Here is a 14,254-nt window from a genome sequence, read left to right on the forward strand (position 1 = left end):
CGCTCAGTAAATACGATTGATGATGATGATGATTCATTCATTCACTCATTCAATTGTATTTATTGAGCGCTTACTGCGTGTATTCATCCATTCATTCAATCGTATTTACTGAGCGCTTCCTGGGTGCGGAGCACTGGACTAAGCGCTTGGGAAGGACAAGCTGGCAACAGAGGGAGGCGGTGCCGACCCAACTTCACCTGTACTTCATTCATTCATTCAATCACATTTATTCATTCATTCAATCACATTTATTCATTCATTCAATCGTATTTACTAAGCGCTTCCTGTGTGCAGAGCACTGGACTAAGCGCTTGGGAAGGACAAGCTGGCAACAGAGAGGGACGGTCCCCACCCAACTTCACCTGAACTTCATTCAATCACATTTATTCATTCATTCCTTCATTCAATCGTATTTATTGAGCGCTTCCTGTGTGCGGAGCACTGTACTGAGCGCTTGGGAAGGACAAGTTGGCAACAGAGAGAGACGGTCCCCACCCAACTTCACCTGTACTTCATTCATTCATTCACTCCTTCAATCGTATTTATTGAGCGCTGTGTGCATACATTCATTCATTCAATCGTATTTATTGAGCGCTTACTGTGTGCACAGCACTGGACTAAGCGCTTGGGAAGGACAAGCTGGCAACATAGAGAGACGGTCCCTACCCAACAGTGGGCTCACAGTCTAGAAGGGGGAGACAGACAACAAAACAAAACATATTAACAAAATAAAATAAATAGAATATGTACAAGTAAAATAATAGAGTAATAAATACATACAAACATCTATACATATATAGAGGTGCTGTGGGGAAGGGAAGGAGGTAAGGCATGGGGGGTAGGGAGGGGAAGGAAGGGGAGAGGAATCCATTCATTCAATCGTATTTATTGAGCGCTTACTGTGTGCAGAGCACTGGACTACGCGCTTGGGAAGTACAAGTTGGCAACATATAGGGACAGTCCCTACCCAACAGTGGGCTCACAGTCTAGAAGGGGGAGACAGACAACAAAACAAAACATATTGACAAAATAAAATAGAATATGTACAAGTAAAATAGAGTAATAAGTCCGTACAAACATATATACAGGTGCTGTGGAGAGGGGAAGGAGGTAAGGCAGGGGGATGGGGAGGGGGAGAGGAATTCATTCATTCATTCAATCGTATTTATTGAGCGCTTACTGTGTGCGGAGCACTGTTTCACTGTCCAGGTGGCTGTTTTCCAAAAGTTAAACCATTTTTTTAATTTTGGAAAACTGAAGGGATTGTGAGCCTGATGCCTACCCGTCCTGTGGGCCTGGGATAGCCACCAGGCCGGGCTCAGAAACCCGGCTCCTAGAGACTGAACAGTTTTCTCGAAAAATGATCCAGGCAGCAGACTGAAGTACGGACTGGAGAGGGAGGGACAGGACATATATATGTGTATATATATATATATATATATATATGTTTGTACATATTTATTACTCTATTTATTTATTTATTTTACTTGTACATATCTATTCTATTTATTTTATTTTGTTAGTATGTTTGGTTTTGTTCTCTGTCTCCCCCTTTTAGACTGTGAGCCCACTGTTGGGTAGGGACCGTCTCTATATGTTGCCAACTTGGACTTCCCAAGCACTTAGTACAGTGCTCTGCACACAGTAAGCACTCAATAAATACGATTGATGATGATGGTGATGATGATGAGGCAGGGAGGCCAGCAAGGAGACTGATGCAGCAGTCAAACCCTTCCATTTTCCAAAATTTGACAAATTCATTTAACTTAGAGAAAACAGCCACCTGGGCAATCAAATCACTCCATTTTTAAAAATGGTATTTGTTAAGCCCTTACTGTGTACCAAGTCACTATTTTAAGCACTGAGGTACGTACAAGTTTTATCGGGTTGGTTTCTCCAAGGCCCACGCTCTATAAACTAGACCACCTTGCTTCTCCCAGAATTTCTTCTACACACTCTGGAGTATTCCTCAAGCTATCACACAGGAGGCTTTTAATAAAAATTTACTGATGACGATGAGGTTAAATAGAAATAAGTTCAGGAACTCCTTTTCTAGATGTTTTTATTTATAGATTTCAGGATGCAGCACACATGTTGATGCGATACATAGTCAGAGTGAGGGTTTTTTTCCCATATTAGTCTTCAGAATGATGATCAAGAATGTCAGATGTTGCACACCTATGACAGTCAGGGAAAAAACACACACTGTTAGTAAAAAAAAAAAAAAGTTTTATTCTCAGCTTATTATATGCCAGGCACTGTTCTAAGCGCTGGATAAAGACGTACGGGGCAAAAACTGAAGCCAAGAGTCTATCTACCTACCATCTTCTAGACTGTGAGCCCACTGGTGCGTAGGGACCGTCTCTATATGTTGCCAACTTGTCCTTCCCAAGCGCTTCGTACAGTGCTCTGCACACAGTAGGCGCTCAATAAGTACGACTGAATGAATGAATCTACTGGGCATCTTTGGATATTTTTCATTCGGGCATCTTACTGACGGAAAGGAACGCGGCATGGCCAAGTGGAAAGAGCATGGGCCTGCCTGGAAGTGACAGGACCTGGGTTCTAAACTTACCTCGGCCACCTGCTTGCTGTGTGACTATGGGCAAGTCACTTAAGTTCTTTGTGCCTCAGTTTCCTCATCGGTAAAATGGGAATTAAATACCCGTTCTCCCTTTTACTTAGACTGTGAGCCTGTCGAACCTGATAAACTTGCATCTACCCCAGTGCTTAGAACAGTGCTTGACACATAGTAAGCACTTAACAGATATCATTAAAAAAGCCCTGTAACTGTGCCAGCCACTTCGTAAAAATCCAAGTTACATTTTTTGCAGAGAGGAATAATTGAGTCAAGTTGGATTTGGGCTAGCGTGAGCGGGATTTTTGTTTAGAAAAATAATTACGTCACAGGGCGAGAGTCTGATTTGTGGCGTAAAGCTCCCCGAGAAACTAAATATACAGGCTTTCAGAACAACAAAGGGAGAAAGCCCTAACATTTACTCTGCCCAGGAAGTGTTGCCTTCTAGTTGAACGGAAAATCCTTACAGACTTACCTCGGGCAACCGAACGGGTCCCACTGTTTCATTCCAATCCATTCCTTCTTTTATATTCTAAAACATCTTCATTATGCTGATGGATGAGCTGGAAAATAATAGCAGTTAAATTAGTTTATCCCATTTATTGAGTGCTTCGTGTATACAGAGCACTGCGTTAAAGCACTCGGGAGAGTACAAGAGAACAGATTCATTCATTCAATGACAATTATTAAGTGCTGAGCACTGTGCCAAGCACTCGGGAGAGTATAACAGAACTGGTCGACGCGTTCCCTGCCCATTAAGGAGCTTACAGACTGTTTCCAACCTGATTAGGTTGTGCCTACCCCAGGGCTTAGAACAGCGCATGACACATAGTAAGCACTTAAATACTATTACTATTACTAGAGGACTCTTCCACCAGCAGCATGGCTTAGTATACAGAGCGCTGGCCTGTACTTCCCAAGCGCTTAGTACAGTGCTCTGCACACAGTGAGCGCTCAATACAATTGAATGAATGAATGGGAATCAGGTCATGGGTTCTAATCCTGCCTCCACCACTCATCTGCCATGTGGCCTGGGCAAACGGCTTCACCTCTCTGGGCCTGTTACCTCCTCTGTAAAATGGGGATCGAGACCGTGAGCTCCACAGGGGAGAGGGACTGTGTCCAACCTGATTTGCTTGTATCCACCCCAGCACTTAGTACAGTGCCTCACACCTAGTAAGCACTTAAGCACTATTATTATTATTTATTTAATTTGTACATATTTATTCTATTTATTTTATCTTGTTAATATGTTTCGTTCTCTGTGTCCCCCTTCTAGACTGTGAGCCCGCTGTTGGGTAGGGACCGCCTCTAGATGTTGCCAACTTGTACTTCCCAAGTGCTTAGTACAGTGCTCTGCACACAGTAAGCGCTCAATAAATACGATTGAATGAATGAATGATTGTTATTATTATCATGAAGCCGCCCACCACCACCGGCACGTCCTTCAGTTGAGACCCGTGAAACATTCATGGGAATTTTTCTACTCTTTCCCTCTCTGTCCTTTCTCTCTCCTGCCTCCTCAATATTCTCCTACTTATCATTTATTTTATTGTCCATCTCCCCTGCTAGACTGTAAACTGCTTGAGGCTAGGGATCACACCTACTCATTCCATTGCATTCTCCCGAGTGCTTAGTACAGCGTTCTGCCCATGGTAGGTGCTCAATTAATACTCTTGATTGATTAGGTTTATCGACTGTGAGCCCACTGTTGGGTAGGGTCTGTCTCTCTATGTTGCCAACTTGTCCTTCCCAAGTGCTTAGTACAGTGCTCTGCACTCCGTAAGCGCTCAATAAATACGATTGAATGAATGAATGAATGATTGTTATTATTATTATTAAGCCGCCCACCACCACCGGCACGTCCTTCAGTTGAGACCCGTGAAACATTCATGGGAATTTTTCTACTCTTTCCCTCTCTGTCCTTTCTCCCTCCTGCCTCCTCAATATTCTCCTACTTATCATTTATTTTATTGTCCATCTCCCCTGCTAGACTGTAAACTGCTTGAGGCTAGGGATCACACCTACTCATTCCAGTGCATTCTCCCGAGTGCTTAGTACAGCGTTCTGCCCATGGTAGGTGCTCAATTAATACTCTTGATTGATTAGGTTTATCGACTGTGAGCCCACTGTTGGGTAGGGTCTGTCTCTGTATGTTGCCAACTTGTCCTTCCCAAGTGCTTAGTACAGTGCTCTGCACTCCGTAAGCGCTCAATAAATACGATTGAATGAATGAATGAATGAATTATTGTTATTATTACTATTAAGCCGCCCACCACTACCGGCACGTCCTTCAGTTGAGACCCATGAAACATTCATGGGAATTTTTCTACTCTTTCCCTCTCTGTCCTTTCTCCCTCCTGCCTCCTCAATATTCTCCTACTTATAATTTATTTTATTGTCCATCTCCCCTGCTAGACTGTAAACTGCTTGAGGCTAGGGATAACACCTACTCATTCCAGTGCATTCTCCCGAGTGCTTAGTACAGCGTTCTGCCCATGGTAGGTGCTCAATTAATAATAATAATAATGTTGGCATTTGTTAAGCGCTTACTATGTGCAAAGCACTGTTCTAAGCGCTGGGGGGGATACAAAGTGATCAGGTTGTCCCGTGTGGGGTTCACAGTCTTAATCCCCATTTTACAGATGAGGTAACTGAGGCTCAGAGAAGTTAAGTGACTTGCCCAAGGTCACACAGCAGACATGTGGCGGAGCCAGGATTCGAACCCATGACCTCTGACTCCAAAGCCCGGGATCTTTCCAGAGCCACGCTGCTTCTCTGATTAGGTCTCTGATCTAATACTCTTGATTGATTAGGTTTATCGACTCTGAGCCCACTGTTGGGTAGGGTCTGTCTCTATATGTTGCCAACTTGTCCTTCCCAAGGGCTTAGTACAGTGCTCTGCACACAGTAAGCGCTCAATAAATACGATCGATTGATTGATTGATCTAGTCTCAGCCTGGTTTTCTGACCCTCAGCTCTCCGACTCCTCACTTCTGTCCTCGCATCACATCTGCTGGCGGTGTCCGCAGGCGGCAGCTCCGAAGGACCGAGGTCTCTCCCTGCCATAGACTTGCCCTCTGCCATCTTTCGCGCGAGTCTGATGCAGAGAAAGTGGTGTGGAGCTAGGGCCTTCCCGCATCAAAAATGGCAGGAGAGGTGGTTGTTTCTTTACGGTATTTGTTAAGTGACTTCTATGCGCTTATTTGAAGCGCTGAAGCAGGCGCAAAGTATACACTCTGTGTCTCACAAGGGCCTCAGTCATCATCATCATCATCATCCATCGTATTTATTGAGCGCTTACTATGTGCAGTCTTAATCCCCATTGAGCAGATGAGGTGACGGAGGCCCAGAGAAATGAGGTGACTTGCCCAAAGTCACAAGGCAGACAAGTGGAAGAGGCCAGATTACGTCCGCTGACGCCCAGCCCTGGGCTCTTTTCTGCTTGCAGGCGGGTATCGTTTCCCTCCGGTTATTCAATTTTCTCACCATTTTCTTCAAGGCAAGTTGCATTTTTCTCCCGGGTTTATTCCACTGAGCTTACTCACATTTTGTCCTCACTGCCCCAGGGGAAGATTTAGGGGTAATACCTCTACCTACTATAAGAAATAAAGACTGAAATAAAGAAAAAAGACTTAAGGAAGATAGCTAAGGCTAAAAAAAAAAACCTTCCACGAGGCTGAAGAAACTTTGAAGGTAACCTGCTCTTATTCCATTCTTCAGTGACTTCTATTTCTTTTTGTCTAGGCCATTCCTCTCTCCTCTACCTACCCATGCATTTGATCGACGAATCGTATTTATTGAGTGCTTACTCAATAAATTGTATTAAGTGCTTGGCGGAGACAACAAGATAAGTGTCGGCAGGCGTGATCTCTGCCCAAGTCGTACGTTTCCTGTTCTCAAGGAGCATACATCATCATCATCAGTCGTATTTATTGAGCGCTTACTATGTGCAGAGCACTGTACTGAGCGCTTGGGAAGTACAAATCGGCAACATATAGAGACAGTCCCTACCCAACAGTGGGCTCACAGTCTAAAAGAGAAGCGGCGTGGCTCAGCGGAAAAAGCCCGGGCTTTGGAGTCAGAGGTCATGGGTTCAAATCCCGGCTCCACCACCTGTCAACTGTGTGACTTGGGGCAAGTCACTTCACTTCTCTGGGCCTCAGTTCCCTCGTCTGTAAAAAATGGGGATGGAGACTGTGAGCCCCCCGTGGGACAACCTGATCACCTTGTAAATTCCCCAGCGCTTAGAACAGTGCTCTGCACATAGGAAGCGCTTAATAAAATGCCATTATTATTATTATTATTAATAAAAGCCCATATTGCCCGTATTGAATGTCTATGGTGTGCAAAACACCGCACTAAGCACTTGGGGAAGTACAATACAGCATGTCTTAGTAGAAAGAGCATGGGCCTGAGAGTTAAGAGGACCTGAGTTCTAATCTCCGCTCTGTCACTTCCTTGCTGAGTGCCCTTGAATACGCCACTTTTCTGTGCATCATTTTCCTCATCTCTAAAATAGGGATTCAACAGCTTAGACTTTAAGCCCCGAGCGGGACCGGGGCTTGAGGCCGACTGATATCTTGACTCCAACCCAGCGCTTGGTACCTAGTAAGCGCTTAGCAGATGCCACAAATGCTATTATTATTGTTGTTGCCTTTTGTTCTCCCCATTTGTATTTCAATCAGTGGTACTTAGGGAGCACTTACAGTGAGCAGAGCACTGCACTAAGCGCTTGGGAGAGTACAATCCACCACTCCATATAGTTTCAGGTACTTACGAAGGCCCAGAGAAACACACTGGTGCCAAGGATCAGGCCGACTTGCAGCCACTTGGGTTTGGCGTTCTCGTCTCGGAGGTTGAACGTGGACCGGGTCGAAACTGCAAAATACCAGAAATTATCATCATCATCATCACCACCATCCATGGTAGTTGTTGAGCGCTTACGATGACGCGCAGGGCCGTACTGAAGTTCGATCTGGTGCGGAGCCGGAAAATCATTACTTGCTCAGATACTGACGAGGCCTACGACCAGATATTCTTAGTGCTGGATGGTTTGGGGGGGCTTGTTTTTAAATAAAAGAGGGCACCCCCCTCTCAGGTGTGCTGAGGGCCAGCATGGGGAGTGGATGCTTCAGGGGGAAATGTTTCCTCAGCTACTGCTGGGAGGAGGGAGATGTGGGATACACAACGTGCTGACGACAATAACACACCCACGTGAAGTGCTGGGGGGAGGAAGGAGAGATGTGGGATACACAACGTGACTGAGGGACGACAATAACACCCTCACGTGAAGCGTGGGAGAAGGGAGGACGGGGCGAGTTGGCGTGGGGAGGTGAGTTCGACGGACTGATTTAAGAAACGAAGTGCGGAGGGAGGAGTCAGGCACCCGAAATGAAGGGAGGAGAAGGGGACGCCCCAATAATAATAATAATTGGCATTTGTTAAGCGCTTACTATGTGCAAAGCACTGTTCTAAGCGCTGGGGAGGATACAGGGTGATCAGGTTGTCCCACGTGGGGCTCACAGTCTTCATCCCCATTTTACAGACGAGGGAACTGAGGCCCAGTGAAGTGACTTGCCCAAGATCAAGCAGCAGACGTGTGGCGGAGTCGGCATTCGAACCCATGACCTCTGACTCCAAAGCCCGGGCTCTCTCCACTGAGCCGCGCGGCTTGTTTAGCACTTACTGCGTGCAGAGGATTGTGTTAAGGGCTTGGGGGAGTGCAATATAACAGAGTTGGGAGACACATTCCCTGCCCACAACGAGCTTACAGTCTAGAGTGGGAGACAGGCGGTAATATAAATCATCATCATCATCATCAATCGTATTTATTGAGCGCTTACTGCGTGCAGAGCACTGGACTAAGCGCTTGGGAAGTACAAATTGGCAACATATAGAGACAGTCCCTACCCAACAGTGGGCTTGCAGTCTAAATAAAGGTGGCACATAAACGCTATGGGGCTGAGGGGCGAGTAAATGGGTCATCATCATCATCATCATCAGTCGTATTTATTGAGCGCTTACTGTGTGCAGAGCACTGTACTAAGCGCTTGGGAAGTACAAGTTGGCAACATATAGAGACGGTCCCTACCCAACAGCGGGCTCACAGTCTAAAAGGGGGAGACAGAGAACAAAACCAAACAAACTAACAAAATAAAATAAATAGAATAGATATGTATAAGTAAAATAAATAAATAAATAGAGCAATAAGCACTGTTCTAAGCGCTGGAGAAGATACAGGGTAATCAGGTGGGGCTCACTCTTTTAATCCCCCTTTTACAGATGAGGGAACTGAGGCACAGAGAATAATAACAAGGTGATGAGGTTGTCCCACGGGGAGCTCACAGTCTCAATCCCCATTTTACAGATGAGGGAACTGAGGCCCAGAGAAGTGAAGTGACTTGCCCAAAGTCCCACAGCTGACAAGTGGCGGAGTCGGGATTTGAACCCATGACCTCTGATTCCCAATCCCGGGCTCTTTCCACTGAGCCACGCTGCTCGCTGATTGATGGATTGAAGCAGCACGTCGTAGTGGCCACAGCCCGGGCGTCATGGGTTCTAATCCCGCCTATGCCACTTGTCTGCTGTGTGACCTTGGCCAAGTCACTTCACTTCTCTGGGCCTCAGTTCCCCCATCTGTAAAACGGGGATCGAGACCGTGAGCCCCACGTGGGACAGGGACTGTGTCCAACCCCATTTGCTTGTATCCACCTCGGCGGTGCCTGGCACACGGTAAGCACTTAAATACCATAAAAGAATAGGCATTAAATTCCTATTTTACTGATAAGGAAACTGATCAGTGACATTTATAATAATGTTGGTATTTGTTAAGCGCTTATTATGTGCCAAGCACTGTTCTAAGCGCTGGGGGGGATACAAGGTGATCAGGTTGCCCCACGTGGGGCTCACAGTCTCCATCCCCATTTGACAGATGAGGGAACTGAGGCCCAGAGAAGTGACTTTGCCCAAGGTCACCCAGAAGCTGTGGCTCACAGTCTCCATCCCCATTTGACAGATGAGGGAACTGAGGCCCAGAGAAGTGACTTTGCCCAAGGTCACCCAGCAGCTGTGGCTCACAGTCTCCATCCCCATTTGACAGATGAGAGAACCGAGGCCCAGAGAAGTGACTTTGCCCAAGGTCACCCAGCAGATGTGGCTCACAGTCTCCATCCCCATTTGGCAGATGAGGGAACTGAGGCCCAGAGAAGTGACTTTGCCCAAGGTCACCCAGCAGATGTGGCTCACAGTCTCCATCCCCATTTGACAGATGAGGGAACTGAGGCCCAGAGAAGTGACTTTGCCCAAGGTCACCCAGCAGATACGGCTCACAGTCTCCATCCCCATTTGACAGATGAGGGAACTGAGGCCCAGAGAAGTGACTTTGCCCAAGGTCACCCAGCAGACAATCGGCGGAACCGGGATTAGAACCCACGACCTCTGACACCCGGGCGGAGCAGACTCCGCCACTTGTCAGCTGTGTGACTTTGGGCAAGTCACTTCACTTCTCTGGGCCTCAGTTCCCTCAACGCTTAATACCATTATTATTATTATTAATCCCCGTTTTCCAGATGAGGTAACTGAGGCACAGAGAAGTGAAGTGGCTTGCCTAAGGTCACACAGCGGCCAAGTGGCGGAGCCAGGAGTAGAACTCACGACCTTCCGACTCCCAGGCTTGGGTTCTAGCCACTAGGCCATGCCGCCTCTCTAATAGCCTAGTGGAAAGGGCACGGGTCTGGGCGTCAGAAGGACCTGGGTTCTAATTCTGGAGCTGCCACATGTCTGTTAATGTTTGGTTTTGTTCTCTGTCTCCCCCTTCTAGACCGTGAACCCGCTGTTGGGTAGGGCCCGTCTCTAGATGTTGCCGACTTGTCCTTCCCAAGCGCTTAGTACAGTGCTCTGCACACAGTAAGTGCTCAATAAATACGATTGAATGAATGAATGAACCTGTAAAATGGGGATTAAGGCTGTGAGCCCCATGTGGGACAACCTGATCACCTTGTACCCGCCCCCGCAGGGCTTAGAACAGTGCTTGGCACATAGTAATAATAATAATGGCATTTATTAAGCGCTTACTATGTGCCAAGCACTGTCCTAAGCACTGGGGAGGTTACGAGGTGACGAGGCTGCCCCATGGGGGGCTCAGTATTAATCCAGAGGTCATGGGTTCGAATCCCAGCTCTGCCACATGTCTGCTGTGTGACCTTGGGCAAAGTCACTTCTCTGGGCCTCAGTTCCCTCATCTGTCAAATGGGGATGGAGACTGTGAGCCACATCTGCTGGGTGACCTTGGGCAAAGTCACTTCTCTGTGCCTCAGTTCCCTCATCTGTCAAATGGGGATGAAGACTGTGAGCCCCCCTTTGTGGGACAACCTGATCATCTTGTATTTCCCCCCCCCAGCGCTTAGGACAGTGCTTTGCACATAGTAAGCGCTTAATAAATGCCATTATTATTATTATTATTATTATTATTATTGTTATAATCCCCGCTTGACAGATGAGGGAACTGAGGCCCGGAGATCATCATCAATCGTATTTATTGAGCGCTAACTATGTGCAGAGCACTGTACTAAGCGCTTGGGAAGTCCAAATTGGCAACATATAGAGACAGTCCCTACCCAACATCATCATCATCAATTGTATTTATTGAGCGCTTACTATGTGCAGAGCACTGGACTAAGCGCTTGAAAAGTACAAGTCGGCAACATATAGAGACAGTCCCTACCCAACAGCGGGCTCACAGTCTAAAAGGGGGAGACAGAGAACAAAACCAAACATACTAACAAAATAAAATAAAGAGAATGGATATGTACAAATAAAGTAAATAAATAGAGTAAAAAATATGTACAAACATATATACATGTGAGCCCAACACCTGTGAGCCCAACAGTGGGCTCACAGTCTAAAAGGGGGAGACAGAGAACAAAACCAAACATACCAACAAAATAAAATAAAGAGAATGGATATGTACCAATAAAGTAAATAAATAAATAGAGTAAAAAATATGTACAAACATATATACATATATACAGTTGAGCCCAGCACCTGTGAGCCCAACAGTGGGCTCACAGTCTAAAAGGGGGAGACAGGGAACAAAACCAAACATACTAACAAAATAAAATAAAGAGAATGGATATGTACAAATAAAGTAAATAAATAAATAGAGTAAAAAATATGTACAAACATATATACCTATATACAGGTGAGCCCAGCACCTGTGAGCCCAACAGTGGGCTCACAGTCTAAAAGGGGGTGACAGAGAACAAAACCAAACATACTAACAAAATAAAATAAATAGAATAGATAGGTACAAATAAATTAAATAAATAAATACAGTAAAAAAATATGTACAGAGATTTAATAAAGGGCAGTATTTTTAGGCCTGATTCCCCTTGGGGCCGGAGCGGGGGAGACACTCACTGCGACTGGGAGGCCCAGCCAGTCGGGCTGGGCCCAAAAAGCCAGGTAACCGAGGCAACATGGACGGCACCATCGTCTGCCCCCTCCACGCCCTGCTTACGTCACCACGCACGGCCCTTACGTCGTCACGCACCGCCTTACGTCGCCACGCACCTCCCCTTACGTCGTCACGCACCGCCCTTACGCCGCCACGCACGGCCCTTACGTCGCCACGCACCGCCCCTGACGTCACTACGTCCCTCCCCTCGTGGAGCCCCCGCCCCGCCCCGAGCGCCCTCTGCCGGCGCGGAGGAACCGAGGCCCAGCGCGTCCCGCCCGGCCGGCGAGGTTTGCGGAGCAGAAGGGGCCCAAACAGGTTCCTCCTTATTAATAATAATATTCGTATTCAATCGTATTTACTGACCCATTATTGTGTGCAGAGCACTCTATTTATTTATTTTACTTGTACATATCTATTCTATTTTATTTTGTTAGTATGTTTGGTTTTGTTCTCCGTCCCCCTCTTTTAGACTGTGAGCCCACTGTTGGGTAGGGACTGTCTCTATATATTGCCTACTTCCCAAGCGCTTAGTACAGTGCTCTGCACGTAGTAAGCGCTCAATAAATACGATTGATGATGATGATGACTAACTCCCTCCACTTGTCAGCTGGGTGACTTTGGGCAAGTCACTTCACTTCTCTGGGCCTCAGTGACCTCATCTGTAAAATGGGGATGAAGACTGTGAGCCCCCACCGTGGGACAACCTGATCACCTTGTAACCTCCCCAGCGCTTAGAACAGTGCTTTGCACATAGTAAGCGCTTAATAAATGCCATTATTATTATTATTATTACTAAGCGCTTGGGAAGTACAAGTTACTTGTACAATCAATCAATCAATCGCATTTATTGAGCACTTACTGTGTGCAGAGCACTGTACTAAGCGCTTGGGAAGTACAAGTTACTTGTACAATCAATCAAGCAATCGCATTTATTGAGTGCTTACTGTGTACAGAGCACTGTACTAAGCGCTTGGGAAGTACAAGTTACTTGTACAATCAATCAATCAATCGTATTTATTGAGCGCTTACTGTGTGCAGAGCACTGTACTAAGCGCTTAGGAAGTACAAGTTACTTGTACAATCAATCAATCGTATTCATTGAGCACTTACTGTGTTCAGAGCACTGTACTAAGCGCTTGGGAAGTACAAGTTGTACAATCAATCAATCGTATTTATTGAGCGCTCACTGTGTGCAGAGCACTGTACTAAGCGCTTGGGAAGTACAAGTTACTTGTACAATCAATCAATTGTATTTATTGAGCGCTTACTGTGTGCAGAGCACTGTACTAAGCGCTTCGGAAGTACAAGTTGGCAACATATAGAGACAGTCCCCACCCAACAGTGGGCTCACAGTCTGGAAGGAGGAGACAGAGAACAAAACAAAACATATTAACAAAATAAAATAAATAGAATAGATATGTACAAGTAAAATAAATAAATAAATAAATGAGTAATAAGTACCAGTACTTGTACAAGTATAATAATAATAATAATGGTATTTATTAAGGTCTTACTCAGTGCCAAGCACTGTTCTAAGCTCTGGGGTAGATACAAGGTCCCCAGGTTGTCCCACGTGGGGCTCAAAGTCTTCATCCCCATTTTACAGATGAGGGAACTGAGGCCCAGAGAATAATAAGAATGGTATTTGTTAAGCGCTTACTATGTGAGAAGCAGCGTGGCTCAGGGCAAAGAGCACGGGCTTTGGAGTCAGAGGTCATGGGTTCAAATCCCTGTGTGACTTTGGGTAAGTCACTTCATTTATTCATTCATTCAATCGTATTTATTGAGCGCTTACTGTGTGCAGAGCACTGGACTAAGCGATGTTATGACAGTTGAACCGGCGTGATTTGGTGACAGACTGAATAAGTGGGTTGAATGAGAGATCAATCAATCAATCAATCATATTTATTGAGCGCTTACTGTGTGCAGAGCACTGGACTAAGCGCTTGGGAAGTACAAGTTGGCAACATCTAGAGACGGTCCCTACCCAACAGTGGGCTCACAGTCTAGAAGTCGCTTCACTTCCCTGGGCCTCAGTTCCCTCATCTGTAAAATGGGGATGAAGACTGTGAGCCCCAAGTGGGACAACCTGATCACCTTGTATCCCCCCAGCGCTTAGAACAGCACATAGTAAGCGCTTAACAAGTACCATCATTATTATTATTATTAAGTGCCAATAAACGCTGGGGTGCGTACGAGGTAATCAGGTGGTCCCT

At 46.0% G+C, this 14,254-nt stretch overlaps 1 protein-coding gene across 1 annotated transcript; it reads right to left on the reverse strand.

Annotated features, from left to right (window-relative positions):
- Nucleotides 1-2,045: 2,045 nt before the first annotated feature.
- Nucleotides 2,046-12,115, reverse strand: NDUFC1 (NADH:ubiquinone oxidoreductase subunit C1). Its single transcript, XM_038755222.1, has 4 exons — nucleotides 11,999-12,115; nucleotides 7,359-7,459; nucleotides 3,054-3,141; nucleotides 2,046-2,178 (listed from the first exon to the last, which is right to left on the reverse strand). The coding sequence occupies exons 1-3, from the start codon at nucleotides 12,069-12,071 to the stop codon at nucleotides 3,082-3,084; spliced, it is 234 nt and encodes a 77-aa protein (XP_038611150.1). The 5' UTR covers nucleotides 12,072-12,115; the 3' UTR covers nucleotides 2,046-2,178; nucleotides 3,054-3,081.
- Nucleotides 12,116-14,254: the final 2,139 nt, after the last annotated feature.

The sequence above is a fragment of the Tachyglossus aculeatus genome, chromosome 12, assembly GCF_015852505.1.
Source record: "Tachyglossus aculeatus isolate mTacAcu1 chromosome 12, mTacAcu1.pri, whole genome shotgun sequence".
NCBI classification, from domain to species: Eukaryota; Metazoa; Chordata; class Mammalia; order Monotremata; family Tachyglossidae; genus Tachyglossus; species Tachyglossus aculeatus.